At 40.7% G+C, this 15460-nt stretch overlaps 1 protein-coding gene across 1 annotated transcript in view; it reads right to left on the bottom strand.

Annotated features, from left to right (window-relative positions):
- Positions 1–2: 2 nt before the first annotated feature.
- CRACD (capping protein inhibiting regulator of actin dynamics) overlaps positions 3–15460 on the bottom strand; it is a 161419-nt gene continuing 145961 nt past the window's right edge. Inside the window, exons 8-10 of the mRNA XM_084856710.1 lie at positions 12688–12878; positions 9564–9732; positions 3–4209 (exon numbers count right to left, since the gene is read on the bottom strand). Of these exons, the coding sequence (XP_084712836.1) occupies positions 4049–4209; positions 9564–9732; positions 12688–12878 (521 nt within the window). The 3' untranslated portion in view covers positions 3–4048. The remainder of the gene's footprint in view (positions 4210–9563; positions 9733–12687; positions 12879–15460) is intronic.

The following is a 15460-nucleotide window of genomic DNA, read 5'->3' on the forward strand; positions in this document are numbered from 1 at the left end:
CTACAGAAACACTTGTCTTTTTATTGAAATAGAACAAATTTTCAGTGATGGACCATTTACATTAAAATCTGACATTCAGAAACTGAAAATAGAAATTGCACTAACATATCCCTTAATCATAGATTATTTTACTTAGGTTTGTTGTTGGTAAAAACATGTAATTAGAGTCCTATAGCAATTCAGGCTCTCCTTATAAGGTAAACCTGACATTTTTAACAAAAAGACAATGAATACATACATCTTCTGATAACTTTCAGCAGATTATAATTTAATAGGAATTAAAATGACATTAGTTTAAGAAACAATTGCACTTTAAAACATTTGAAAAATTAAAAAAGTACACAAAACAAACCCCACAATTATATATTTGTTTATAATTTTATACACCACTATATGAATAGAGGTTAATCATTCATAACCTCAAATAATATTTTGTCCCCAATCTAGAAAAAGTTAGTTATGCCAACACCTGTTAATCTAGGATAATGTAATCATGACTTCTTTAAGCCCTATTAATATCAACAGGCCTTGGGGATGACTAACTTCCTTTGGATCAGGGCTTTTTGTGTAAAAGTTACCCAAAAAATTAAGACCATATTCTACATAGCAGTTGAATCAGTGTTAAAGAGTTCAAATTTATTCAATATTTTTTTTACAGAGTTTCTGCAGTTTGTTCATTAGGAAAGGCTGCAACAAAACTAAAGCAAACTAACACTTCGTTGGTATTTAGTGCAAAATTTCAAGTTGACTTTACATGAAATGACAAGGTTGAAAATATAGGTTTGTAGAAATGCTTCCAAACAAATATTGTACATACTCCAGCTCTGATCCACACACTGATACATGCGTGGAAATGGGTTTCACCTTACTGTCAATACAAAAGTGTGCTGCACAGGGCACCTACTTCCTGCACCTGAGGTACATCTGCATGTGCCGAACAACATGCAGTGCAGCTAACACTGACAACTCTGATGTACTGATCACCTGTTAGGCCAAGTGAAGGGAAAGTAGGTTTCAACATAGTCCAGGTGCCCCTTACTGCCTAAAGGGTGATGACAGGGGGTGGATGAAGGCATGCACTCTGCTATAGCGCAGGGGATGCACAGCCTTCTCCTGTTTTCCTGGCTCAGAGCCTCTGAATACAATTTCAGTACACTAGATACCTTCATGCTTGAAAAAAATTTGCTTTGGAAGCTTTAAAACTATTTACTAACTATATGCTCTGTGCTAACTGTGTCTAGAACTATTTTGGTAGGTCTTTTTTCCTTTCATCATGCAAATAGCACCTACTTTCCCCCTAAAAGTATATATTTTAGTTTGCTTTGTTCCAGCCACCTCTCCAGTTTCCTTCTGCCCCCTCCCTTCCCCAGCTCAGCTCTCCCATTTCATAAAAATCTTGGAAATGGAATTGAGGAAATTGAAAGACATAATTGCAGGTTTAAGCATAGATAGAGGAAGTGTATATTAAAAATGCTCCAAAGCATATTTTATATCACCAGCAGGTTTTTGCACCAGTCAAAGAATCTCTGTACTTCGTTTGCATACATCCTCTACTATGTACTACTTGTCCCACATAGAAGCTCCTCCTGGTGTCAATGTATCACTCATTACAATGGTCTAGGATAATGGAATGTCATAAAAAGACTGAGGTCCACCTTCTCCATCTTTGTCCCTGGTGGCCAGAATGAGCCAAAACTGTGCTTGTGTTGTGCAATCATAGCGCTGGACTTTGCAAACCCTGAAAGGCCAACAATGGTTAGCTAAGCTGCCATGGGTTAAATGAACAGGCCCAGAATACTCAACTGTTGCACATGCAGGAAGATTAACCATTTTACTGGAATGGAAGTAAATAAAATAGGCCATTTTTCATTCTTCAAGCAACCACATCAGTTCTTCATTCAGTCAGTTCCCATGGAGTCCCAAAAGCAGCTTTTGCTTGCATTTTTAATAAACCTTCCTCAAACCAATGAATCTTTGGGGATTTTTATAGTTTGAATTTAAATATTAAACCAAAAGTAACACTGAGCCCAATCACAAAAACAATCCTCTTTGCAGCAGCTACTTAACTACCAAACCTAGCATTCTCTTCGTGCTTGTACAAAAATACAACTGACTGTGTCTTCTGTAGGATGATTCCTATTCATTACTAGCATCTGCTGACTTGCCACATCAGAGGAGAACTGCAGTTCTTATACCATTACTTGGATTAGTTTTAGAGTCCTCGCAAAATGCAACTTCACATCTTAAGATATTCTTAAGACCTTTTAGTTTTAACCTGGCTTTTCCATTACATGGAATAGTTAGAAAATCTCACTTGCAGTCTAATCTAGAAACTAAAGTTTTATTTAAAACAGTTTAAACCCACTGGAACAATCTGAATTCAATGCATTGTAGCCCTGCTTCGCAATCCTGGAATGTGAAGCAATTTTAAAAGACTATGAAAACGTGTCACTGTTTCCTCCACACTTTAGGGATAAAGATTTTAAATGGTAGTTCGACTTTAGTGCAAAGAAATTACACTTCTCCCTTCAATTTTTTAAACCAGTTCTACAATCAGAAGTCTGATCGAAGACTTCCTGTACCAGTACATATGTACTGAAGATCTAACAATAGCTACATTGTTTCAAAACATGCCATTAACAGAAGTACTGCAGTGATGTTTTGCCAGCATAACATACATATATGCTGGCACAGTGTTGAAGACTAAGGTGCTAATTAAGTACAGAAAACAAAATTATTTTCCTGAGAATATGCAGTCTAAGGTCCATAAGAATGAAGTATAAACAGTCTAGTTCCTTCTATTTCAAAAATTCTTCCCAATTTTCACAAATCTGCTGTATTGTATTCTTGTGTAAATCTTTTGAATTCCTAATATGCAACTATTTAGTATGGAAATAATTACTCAACTAGGTGGGCTTTCACATGATAATTAAGTATAATTTGAATTATTAGGGCATGCCTTCACATGTGTTTTTAATACTCTGTAGCTGCTATTTTTCTCTCTGTGTGGTGCTCCCCATCACTTCTCTCTTGAAGAGCGAGTTGTATAACATATTACCATAGCACAGTAACATAACTTCTCCATACAATGCTAGCGAAAACATTGCAATGCATTGTGTGTGTGTGTGTGTGTGTGTGTGTGCGCGCACGCGTGCTTCTGCATGGTTTGGAGGATCACACAAGGAAATATAGCAGGAAAATGCACATTTGATCTAATCCAGTTTTAGCATGTTAATTATATCAATATATTTAGATAATCCTGTTAGAAGGTACTGATAAAGTTAAATATTTATCACAAAGTCCTTATTTTTTTTAAAAAAAATCATTGAATCTGTGAAAACATTTACAAGAGAGCTAACCTGCACAAACCTCAAAACAGCTGGAGAAACGCGTATATTGCAAACTCTTTTGGCAGGATTGGGCATATTGGTGCTTTATCAGTCACGTTACACTTTATTTCAGTCATCATCACTAGATTAGTTGCAACATTAATAAAAGGTAATCATTGTGTACTCTCATTACTACTAAGACAGGAGTGGGTCTTCCCAAATCCTGTACCTGAGTAGAGATTTTCAAATTTTCCAGTAACCGGTATTACATTCTCAATTCAAACATGGAAAGAACATGCACCTTACATTCATTTAGAAAGTTTTAAGTGGCTTGAATCTCTGCTTTGTTTGCTGTAACATATCTAACAACACAACTAGAAATCCCAACCATTTGAGCCAAAATTCAGGAACACTGGAGCAGCGCTTCTTAAAGTGGTCTGAACCACACATACACATTTTAACATCCCTATATTTTTGAGAGAGATTAAACCTGAGCTTTGTGCCTACACCTCTCTTCCATAGTACCTAGATTCTCAAAAGTAATAGACTCTATTATGTAGATGAAATCTGCAGTGAGCCACAGAAAATGGTAAACAGTTCAAAGTGTTCATCATCCTTCAGGATATGCACTTACATTTTGTTCAGTTGGTTCTGCCATGTGAAAATATTAACAAAAAGAGCAATTAATAAACAAGAGTAAAAAGCAAAACCAGTATAATTTACTTAATTATTTGTGGACAGTCGCTCCAAGCTTTTGCTTTCCTCTTGGCTAAGGCTAGCCAGGCAGGTTCTGTTGACACAGGATTAGCATCAGGCGTAGAGAATCTCTTGGTGACTTCTTTTGCCAAAGGCGAAGATTGAACAGAATCTGAGATCTCCACTGTTTGAGAACAAAGGAAAAGGAAAGACCTATCACTGTAAAACAACACTGCAGAAACCTATGAGTACTCCAGGTATGAATAAATCTGGAACCAATCCAAGCAATTTACACACTAGTCCAAGTAATCACACAGAGTGATTTAAAGAGGCCTTTCTGTGGCCCCTGTAATGTATAGGCTGGACCTTGGCATCCAATGTGAAAATGCCCTGCCCCTCTCCCTATCATCTCTTCAATGCCATCCGTAACCTTGAAAAACAACCATCTAAAGCTTATAGAGGATATAGCATGATTTTGTGAGAAACCATGATTAATCTAACCCATTTTTTTTTTACCAATAAGAATTCTCTAAGCCTACAGAAGCTGACACTCTTAACATTTGAAAGGTGGGTTGACTTCAAAGGCTTTACAGCAGGGAAGAAAGATCCATTTCCTCACTGTACCAATTGGATATGCTTTAGATGCAAACGTTTCAAAATAGGTTGACTTTGAAACAATATTTAGTGGCTCAAGAATAACTAGTATATAATCAATAAGGAGGATACATCTGACAAATGCCAACCTCTGCTTTGAATCAGGCAGAAATGATAGCTGCACAAAATTAAAACAATTCTGTTAGTGTCTCCTTAAAATCCTAATTGAAGCATCTGCCATTTGATGGATTAAAATTGTTAATACAAAATATGGGTAAATTAAATTCCTACCTTATAAATGTGCTTCAGTTTTTCCTCTCACCTAAGTGCTCAAACTACTTATTTATTTCATTTCATTTCTATACCACCCAATAGCCAAAGCTCTCTTATATATCAGCTATAAATCATAGCCTGCCAAAATAAAATTTCATCATATTGTTTGGTCTTAGTAAAACTGTATCTACTAAAATAATTTATATTATGAATTTTTATAGCATTCTAGTCCTATTATTTTTGTAGCATTTATATTTATGATATTTAAAATATACTGTATAATCTTAAAGACCTGACAGTGATCAACATTCCAAAAAATGTCAAAATATTAGTAATTAGCATTTTCTCATATCATTCTTTTATCCTTACTCCATATAAGCTCTGGCACTGAAAGCAATCTGGATTAGACAGTTTGCTTATTTTCAAAGGGAGGCAATCTCTGTTCATGCCAAAAGAGGAATTTGAAGAAAAAAATGTTGCACATAAATTAATACAACAACAACAATGCTACAGTGACACCAATCCAGCAAAGGGAAACCAGAATTCCATGTCTGGATCATTCCCATCTCAACAGCAAGGAGTTGTTGTCAGAAGGCTGTGGGGTGGTGGTGGAAATCCCATACATCCTGCAGTCCAGGCTGTGCACTCAATTTCCTCCTAGGATATTTCCTGATGAGGCTTTTATGGTGCCATCGCCCTGTCTCATTCACAGACATTTATGGGGACTCCAGACATCCTCTTCTGCTAGTGAGCCTCCCATGTTTTCTCGTGGCTTCTTTAAAAAGCTGCACAATGTCTTCTAATTGCTAAGACTGGGAGCAATCTGTCTGGAAGTACCCCTGGATTCAGAGCACCCTGGGAAAGCTGGAGATTGAGTCCTTCCAGCCTTTACTACTGGAGAAAACACCAAATCCCTCCTTTCCACTGCTACCACTCATCTGTTTTGGACAGGAGCACATGGTTTGTTATACATCATGGACGGCTTTAGGGGTGGGCAAGCTGGGCAGTCACCCAGGGCGCCCAGCTGAGATGGGGCACCGAGCTGAACTGAGGGGGTGCCAAGCTGAGCTCAGTGGTGTTTTTTTAATGTAGTCTCTGCAGTGAGCTAGGGTGGCAAAAAGCAAGGGTCTGTAACCTTTCTTTCAAGGTTCTACAGGTTGTTTGTGTACTAACTCCAAAAATGACCTTCCTTCAATTAGCTGTACAGTATGTTTCTTTTTCAATTTCTACTTTCATGTCATCTGGGCTAAGTAAAAATGGAACACAGCTTTACACTGAGGCTTAGCACTTCAAATACAGTAAACAACTTAAGTACTATAAAAATATTAATAAAATAAAGCCATAAGCTGTAGGAGGTCAGCTGGATACCTTTTTATTTACAACTTCTCTTTATTGTTTTTAAATATAAAAATAATGGATATTTTAAAATAAAGAATGTTTACCAAAAGATAAGAACTGCTACAAAACAATGTAAGTAAAACCTGTGATAGTTCTGTGTTGCATAGTGCACTGCCACCGCTCAAAATGTGCCTTTTCAAACTTTGGCTTGTGCTAACTGTAGCACAGTGGCTGAGAGATCAAGGTTTTGAGCGATGTCGTTCTCAATGGACATCACACCTGCACCAGGCCCCATAAATCTTCTGGGTGGCTTTGCAAAACTGACTACCGGGGGAGGAGCGCCAAAGGCACTCCTCACCCAGGGTGCTTTTTATCCTAGGGCCAGCCCTGTTAAGCACTACTAATTTAAAAGGAGTGCCCATCGTATTAGTTTCTGGTGTTAAAAATGTATATATTTGTAGGATTTTAAAAATTTCTCTCCCATCGAGAACAGAGATGGCCTCCAAAAGGAGGCAGCCAGAACCACACAACTCAGCAGCCCCGGTATCTGTTTTCAATGCCACAGCTCAGCCCTGAAATATATGAAGTAAGAATAGATAAAGGTGCTTAATTTATCCCCTCGACAATGATAAATTGTTCCTAATGCTATGGTTCTATAATGTGAATAAGGTATACCGTTTAAATTTATTCCTGTTATTACCAGTGCAATAGTAAATAATATGATGACATAAAATTTTACTCAGGCCCCCTATTGTGTGTTGTTCTTCCGTGAAATAAAAGTAATTCGCTGCCCTCTTGCCTTTATTACCAGAGCTTACTGCTTTTCTACCAGCTAATCAGTCTCTGAACTTCAAAAGGCACAATTTAAGAGTCACACAATAGAAATCTTAATTAGGTAGCACAATCTAGAGACTGAATAGTTTCAATGTGCTAGAGGGAACAACGTATTTATTAGTATTCATTACTGTAATCGCTTTCCTAACCATCTGCCAGCATTTGTATGCAGGCGCATACCTGCCAATTTAGAAAAAACATATTTCAAGTGGTATTTGCTACTCATTTCAAAAGGAGAAAGGCAGAATTTCCTCTATTCTTTTTCCTTTTGCCCTAAACCATGAGCTGTATCACATTCAAACCGTTTACGATAAAAAAATTGAATGTATCCAGTTGGTTAATAGGCTTGAGTTCCCTGGGTATGCATAGAAATTCCAAGAGAACCAAGCGTCAGATTCTCCCCTTCCACCTGGGTGCAACAATTCCCACTAAGACAGTTGGTAATAAGCCATTTGTAAGCATTTGTAAATAGGAAAGGAGTTCGTTCTGACCATTGACAATGTGCCACATATGACTAACATAGGTAGGCTAGTAATAAATCAATACATTTATGGGCTAGTTGTTTTGTAAATTTATATGGCACCCTCAGTGCTCAGAATATGTCAGCAAAGTTGCTGAAATGGCACTTAAAAAAAAATCTGAGCAGTTGCTTCACCCCTATTTATTTATTATTTGATTGCTAGCCCACCCTTCCATACAAGAGGGCCAGGGCAGCTAAGAACCCATATTTTCATAGCTTATTATGAAATATGATCTGATGCTCTAGGTCAGGCCTAAACATCTTGTGACCCACCAAGCCAAACGCAGTTGACTGCCCACCATGACAGGCTTGTTTTTCTGCCTGCAAAAACAAATGGGCTGTTGAAGTCCTGGCAGGCTGCCATAGCAGGTAGCCTCCAATTCCTTTGGTAGGTCACAAGTTGTGTAAACCAGAAGAAGGGAGGGGGCTCTCTCTTGTTTATGGGAGCAAAGGAGCCTTACTGTCTCTGCAAATCCACTGTTAGAGCTGCTTTCCATATTACATTTCCATAAACACAACCTGTGACACCAGCCCTATTCAGGCATTCAATCTGTGTAGAAAGAAAATGTGTGAGGAGAAGTAGTGCTCTAGCCACTCTCCTCGTGTGTTTCCATCGCCTTGTAGTTGTGTAGGGCAACTTTGTGAAGAGAAGAGCCTCGTGTATCATGGAGGCTCTGCATGCAAGCCAGAATGCTAGAAAAGCAGCATCCTGGCTTGTATGGAGAGCCTCCATGGATATAGGAAGATCTCCTCTTCAGACCATCCCCCCCATTACAGGGTGACAGAAATGCACAAGGAGGGGGGTAGGACTAGAGTGCTTCTCCTCCTCATGCGCTTATTTTCTACACAGGAACTTACTACACAGATTGAATGCCTGAATAGGGCTACCCTCTCTGTGTGATTGTGTGACCATATCGGTATGCTTTGGTATGAAATCGGCAAGGCATCGGGGAACTTGACTCAGGGACTCAAGCATCAGAGGCAGAGTCCAGTCACGTTGTTCCATGTACCACCAGGACAGCTCTCAAAACTGAGGGAATTACTAGTCCAATCCCTATTATACACCACCTATATTGTGGCTACAGCTTTTTAATCTAGCCAGGCCTATGTGAGTTGAGAAACCAACAGGGACCTGTCTGACTCTAGATGACTCTTGTTGCATATCTCAGTCTGAGCAATTCATCAGCTGAAGTAACAAACACAGACTGCCTTACCTGGTACCTCACCTCTGCCCTATATTTAATTTCCTTCCTTCCTCTGGTCCTTCGGTTCGTTCTGTCCAACCCAGTAGCCAACCACCAGCCTATCTTTTTTCTTCTTCTTACATATCTGCCTTTGGCCCTTGTTTGCCTGATCCAGGTGCCTGAACTTCAGCCCATCCATGAACACATCTTCCTCTGTCCCATTTGACCTTCACAGACCGCAGCAGCAGTCTGTCACAAAGCTACGCCTTAGGTCTGACAGATGAAGTGTTTTGTAATGTGCAAATGACCATGCTAGCTAGCTGGCCAACTTTCTCTCTTTCTTCTCACACCCACAACAATGGCATAGATCATTATCTAATGTTTGGCTCACTGCAAGCCAACCACTCTGACTGGTACAGGGGGCAAAGGGGTGGAGTACTGATGACAAGTTGTGTATGTAACCACTTGGCAAGCTGGTCCTCTATAATGTCTTTCCAAGTGGTGAGGAGAATTCACTGACTTTCTGATCTGTGGTAAAATTTTCCTCAACTCTTGGGAGGACCCATGTGCAAACTGATAACATAAACAGTTGCCTCAGTGACTTTTCAAATCCTTTTGAAAGTTTCTGTTTTCCTAACCACTAACCTCAGTCATCCATGACAGCATTTTGAAAGTTCCATCTTCATAAGACAAACAGGATTCTGGAAATTTGTATCTCTAAATGCAGTGTGAGCAAACAAAGAAGCCTACCCACTCAAAAGTCTTCAAAATGGCAAAGTAGCTTGTAAATCATACCTGTCACGGATGTAGGAAGGGTGTTAGATTTTTTAAGCTGTTCTCTGCGTTCAAACCTTGACATAGCAGTCTCAACTTTCTTCTCCTCTTCCTGGGCTGTGGGTTTTAGTGGTCCACTTGTCCTGCTGGTATTACTACTTTTATGATCTGATTGACTGTTTATGCTGGTCTAATATAAAATGCAAAACAGAGACATATTACATTACAAAATATTAATATATGTAATATATTTAGGGCACAATCATATGCAGGTTTAGATCAAAAAAATGTTCTACAACTGCCAGCATCCCTCCAGCCAGCCACGCTGGGAATTGAAGTACTTTTTCCTGTCTAAACATGCTTAGGATTGTGCCCTAAATATATTAATATACTGCTGCTATGCATGTCTATTGAGAAGTAAGCCCCATTGAGTTCAGTGGGGTTATTCCCAGGCAAGTGGGCATAGGATTACAGCCCTGGTGTGAATTAATTCATGTACTTACTTACTTAGGGTCTGGTTTTTTTTGGTTCAAGGTATCCCCGCTGCAGCAAACAAGATAAAATAATTTAAGCACTGCACAATAAAAGAATGGCTGGGTTCGCAAATCATGACAACCCACCTTTAAAATAAGCCACACAGTGTGGGTTGTCGTCAGAAGAACCCATGGTAAGCCCGGCAGACAATCGGGCTCACTGCGGTTGTTCTCCCACTCCTTCCCCCTTGGTCCTTTCGCTAGCCTCAGCAGGTATCCCAGGGGACTTGGCGGCAGAAGCCATTTTGTTTGCTGCCAAGTACCCCTCTCCACAGGAACCATGACCCTGGGTGTGGGTCCTATTTTTGTTTTTGTTTTGTCCTCCAGATATTTGCGCAAATGTGGTCAAAAATTGTTTATTTTTCAGCCCTGGTAATGTACATAAACGTTCCCACAATTTTTAAAAAAAAATCTTCTTGGCCAGATTTTCAGAGTTGCACACATGCTCAACTCCAACTGCCCAACATAGATAGGCTCACCTTGTCTGGTACCTTGTAGGTTTTAGCTGTCAAACATACAATGTAACTGACAAGAGGAGACTGTATATAGGCTGATTTTACAGCCCTTGACAGTTGACAGGTGGGGAAAAAGGGGTGCAGATCACCCCCTCAGCAGAGTGATCTCCAGGGTTTTAAGTATTGCCCCTACCCTTGGGGATGCCCTGCTTCGAATACCCACTTGCCTGAGCCCCCAGCATGTTATTTTCATAGAGCTACACAAGCCACCCCCCTTTTCACACACTTTAGCCCTAATTGCAGCTACATTTGACAGCTGTCAAAGGCTGCCATGGCTAGTGTGAAGAGGGCCAAAATAGGGGTTGCATGTAGACACTCTTACACGCAACCCCCTTTTGGGGGCCCTTTACACTAACCACAGCAACCAATTTCAGTTCCAATTTGCAAGGAGGGCAACATTTACACAAAGGGGGTTAGTGAATGAGTAACAGCCCCTCCAAAGTGCCACTTAGGCACACTGGAGAGGCTGTCACTCATTCACAGGCAAGATCACTCAGCAAGAGCAGCAGGGGTTTCTGCTGCTCTTGCTGAGCAGCTCACTTGTCAATGCCTGCAACCCACAATGGCTTGGCAGTGCCAGGTTTGGACAACACACCAACCCATCATGGGTTCAGCAAACCCAAGAACAAGCCATGGGTTGTTAGGATGGCTTGTTACCCACACACAAGCCACCCTGAGGGAATCGGTCTGGGTTCGCATGACACAGGAACCCACCGTGGCTTGTCACCCACGATGGTTTGTCATGTCGTGCGAACCCAGTCAGTAACATACATTACAATCCCCACAACACTCAAAACACTGCAATAAACCAAACTCCACCCCAACCTTTCTCAATCCACTCATGTGGATTAAGGAAGTGCCTCTCCAGGCATGAACCTACCTATATACTACACTCATCAGCTAAGGTCCTCCTCCAGGTGCTTCTCTGAGGGAGGTGCAGAAGGTGGCAACAAGGGAGAGGGCCTTCTCAGTGGTGGGCTCCCGATTATGGAATTATCTCCACATCAAGGCCTGCCAGGCACCAACATTGTTATCTTTTCAGTGCCAGGTGTAGACCTTCCTCTACTCTCAGGCATTTAGCAGCATATGACTTTGTAAACTGCCCAGAGAGCTTTGGCTATTGGGCGGTATAGAAATGGAATGAATGAATGAACTTTATGCCTTTTGTTATGATAAAACAAAAGACCTTAGCCTGCTTTCTAAGGATTATAAGAGCCCAGCTCATGTTCTCTAAGGCATGGAGGGCCCCCCTCTCCATTTCCATCATAACTATCCAGAAATTCTTTCAGTTTGGCTCTACTCTGTTCTGTATTTGGACTGTCCCCAGACACAGATTAGTGGGCTGTGTCAGATATGGGATGGATGGAAGAATGGTGAAAGAAGTGAAAAATGAAGAGGAGGGAGGGGCTTTAGCCCTCCTAGACATTGGCTGAGCTGCTGTGCTAATGCCACAAGTTTTGTAGAAGACATTCAAACAGATCCTCAGGACAGAAGGGGCTGTATATTGTTGGTGGGCACTGAGTCGCAAACAGCTGAGATTTACATGTACCCTCCATTTCCTCGGGGACAGGTAGCCAGCATCATTATGGGGAAAACAAGCAGAGAATTTCTGCTTGAGAGAGTGGGCCAATACACTGTCCACATGCTGTTGGTGGTCATGGGTGCACATACAAAAAAAGAGCTGGAATTAAAATAAATTGGTTAGAAAAGTGTGTGCAGGGTGGGGTGGGACATCTTGTTCTTATTCTGTAACATCTTTAGCAATATCATCATTCATTTTTATCATCTAACATAAAAATTATGCATTCATCTCTCCAAACCCCAAAACATACTTAGAAATGAGGACTCTTGGCTTTTTCTGCCTTGCTTTCTGGTCTCTGAGCAGTCCAGTTTTACTATATTTATTTACTATGAAGACCATAGCCTAACCCATAATTTTCCACTGTTTTTACTTCCAGAAGGTTGAACATCTTATAAAATCTGAAGACAGCTGGGCAAAAAAGATCAAAATACTTCATGTCATCAGGGCTTGCTATTTTGGATTTGTTTGGTTTTCTTTCTTTTAAAATAAAGCTCACTGCAGTTTAATGTACTTACATTTTCTTTAGCAAGTTTCTCAGCCTGCTTTGCCTCCCTCGCTTGTCTCCTTTCCTCCCTTGTTGCTTGCTGCTCTCGGAAACCTTTCTGCTTTTGCAGTGCCAATGTGATCCACAGCGGCTGTGCAGATTCGATTTTTTCCATCATTTTGGAGCCATCTATGGAATGCCTGCTCTGAAGAACTGGCCTTTCTGGAAGACAGTACACAATGCAAAAGGGTTCCATTTGAATAATATAGGTACTGTAAGATATAAATACATATATATTTCAAGGAATTTTTAAAAAGTGAACTCACTCAGCATTCTGTCAGAGGTGTGGCTTAGCGTCATGTCTCCTAGTGTTCTGGCTACTGTTATGATGTAGACTTCAAATTGAAAGTCTCAGTTGAATAGTCTGAAAATGTATCGTTTTCAGACTTTTCTGGTATTCGTGGTGTCTTGGACATTGTGTACCAAGTTTCAACAGTTGTTACTTTCTGTCCTTCCATCCATTCCATGCATCCATTTAAACATATATTCTATCCTTAATATTTGTTTGTATTCTTTAGTGGTTGTACCTTTCCAGTACCTAGGTTGCACCTAGTCCAGGACTGTTCGCTGTGTGAACAGAATGCTGGACTAGATGGACTCTTGGTCTAACCCAGCATAGCTCTTCTTATGTTCTTATGTACCGGTTACTTTAAAAATAAATAAATAAATAACAACAAAAACAAAACGGGAGACACAAGCAAGTCTGTCCCACAGCAACATCCTGCTGTTTCATGAAACATTTTCCTCTCAGCTGAGTTCTAATCTGCATACTCTTGCTATCCACCACTGAACAGAATGTCTTTGTTCTTTAAAAAAGCAGCAAACAGGTTATTTCACAGCACAGCAATTCGCCCCTCTCTCACCTCCAATGTAAAGGTATTTGCTACCAGCCGAATCAGGTGTGGCTCCAAAACAGCACTTAAAAGTTCAATTATTTTATCTCTTTCTCCTTGGTTGTGAGTTTTTGACTATTCACATCTGGAAAACTTTTGGATGTGACTTCAGCATGGCTGACTTTTTCCAAACTTAGTTAAAAATTCTTTGCATCCTTAGATCTCAATGCAAGCTGCCCTAGAAATGTCAAAACTTGTTTTGTCTGTAAGCATCTGTGAGCACTAACACTTCCATCTATTTCTGCAAAGTGTGGGGGTTTAATTTTGGGGTTATTTGATATGCTATTTTGAGATATTTGAGCAAACTTGCTAGTTTGTAAATGGCACATACCAGAGAACATGGAGTTTAGAAGTTCACAGAGGATGTCTGCAGAAAAGACTAACATCCCTTTGCAGCAATCCCTTGAGTCCACAGATCTCCAATGTCACATGGAACTGCTCCACTAGCAATGAAGGGGTTCTCCATTCATTTCAATGGAGCAAGTAGCTCTCCATAACCAAAGGGATGAATGCACAGCAGGGGGAGGCTGGTGGCTCCGATTTTGGTGTGGCAGAGGTTCCATTCTGGGTTTTAGTTACAACCAGCCGGAAGTCTAAAGGAGCTATCCAAGGTGCTGGGCCCATTTTGGGGATAGGGTTCAGCACCTTGGATAGCTCCGTTAGATCTGCCCCTGCCAATAAATTGAATTGGGAAGACTTGCATACATAGAAGCTCTTTATGTACATTACATACAGCTCTGCAGAATCTTTTCATTTGGGTGCTGGACTTTGCTGGAATCAATTTGTCCTACTGAAGATATGATCATGATATGACTTGTTGTTGTTCAGTCATTCAGTCGTGTCCGACTCATCGTGACCCCATAGACCATAGCACGCCAGGCCTTCCTGTCCTGCGCTCTCTCCCGGAGTGTGGTCAAGTTCATATTCATTGCATCGGTGATGCTATCTAGCCATCTCATCCTCTGCCGTCCCCTTCTCCTTTTGCCTTCAGTCTTTCCCAGCATCAGGATCTTTTCCAGAGAGTTTTCTCTTCGCATTAGGTGGCCAAAATATTTGAGCTTCAGCTTCAGTATCTGTCCTTCCAATGAGCAGTCAGGGTTGACTTCCTTTAGGATGGACTGATTTGACCTCCTTGCAGTCCAGGGGACTCGTAAGAGTCTTCTCCAGCACCACAGTTCGAAAGCATCAATTCTTCGGCACTCAGCCTTCCTTATAGTCCAGCTCTCACAACCATACATTACTACTGGGAAAACCATAGCTTTGATTAGATGGACCTTTGTCGGCAAGGTGATGTCTCTGCTTCTTACTATGCTGTCTAGGTTTGCCATAGCTTTCCTCCCAAGGAGCAAGCGTCTTTTAATTTTATGGCTACAATCACCGTCTGCGGTGATCTTGGAGCCCAAGAAAGTAAAATCTGTCACTGCTTCCATTTCTTCCCCTTCTATATGCCAGGAAGTGATGGGGCCAGATGCCATGATCTTCGTTTTTTTAATGTGGAGTTTCAAACCAGCTTTTGCACTCTCCTATTTCACCCTCAACAAAAGGCTCTTTAGATCTTCTTCGCTTTCTGCCATTAGGGTGGTATCGTCTGCATGTCGGAGGTTGTTGATAATTCTCCCAGCAATCTTAATTCCGACCTGTGATTCATCCAACCCAATGTTTCTCATGATGTACTCTGCATATAAGTTAAATAAGCAGGGTGACAATATGCAGCCTTGTCGTACTCCTTTCCCAATTTTGAACCACTCGGTTGTTCCATGTCTGGTTCTTACTGTTGCTTCTTGACCCTCGTACAGGTTTCTCAGGAGACAGGTAAGGTGGTCTGGTACTCCCATCACTCTAAGAATTTGC

This window comes from Heloderma suspectum, chromosome 5 (assembly GCF_057233095.1).
Source record: "Heloderma suspectum isolate Gila_16-S chromosome 5, 16-S_ref, whole genome shotgun sequence".
In the NCBI taxonomy this organism is placed as follows: domain Eukaryota; kingdom Metazoa; phylum Chordata; class Lepidosauria; order Squamata; family Helodermatidae; genus Heloderma; species Heloderma suspectum.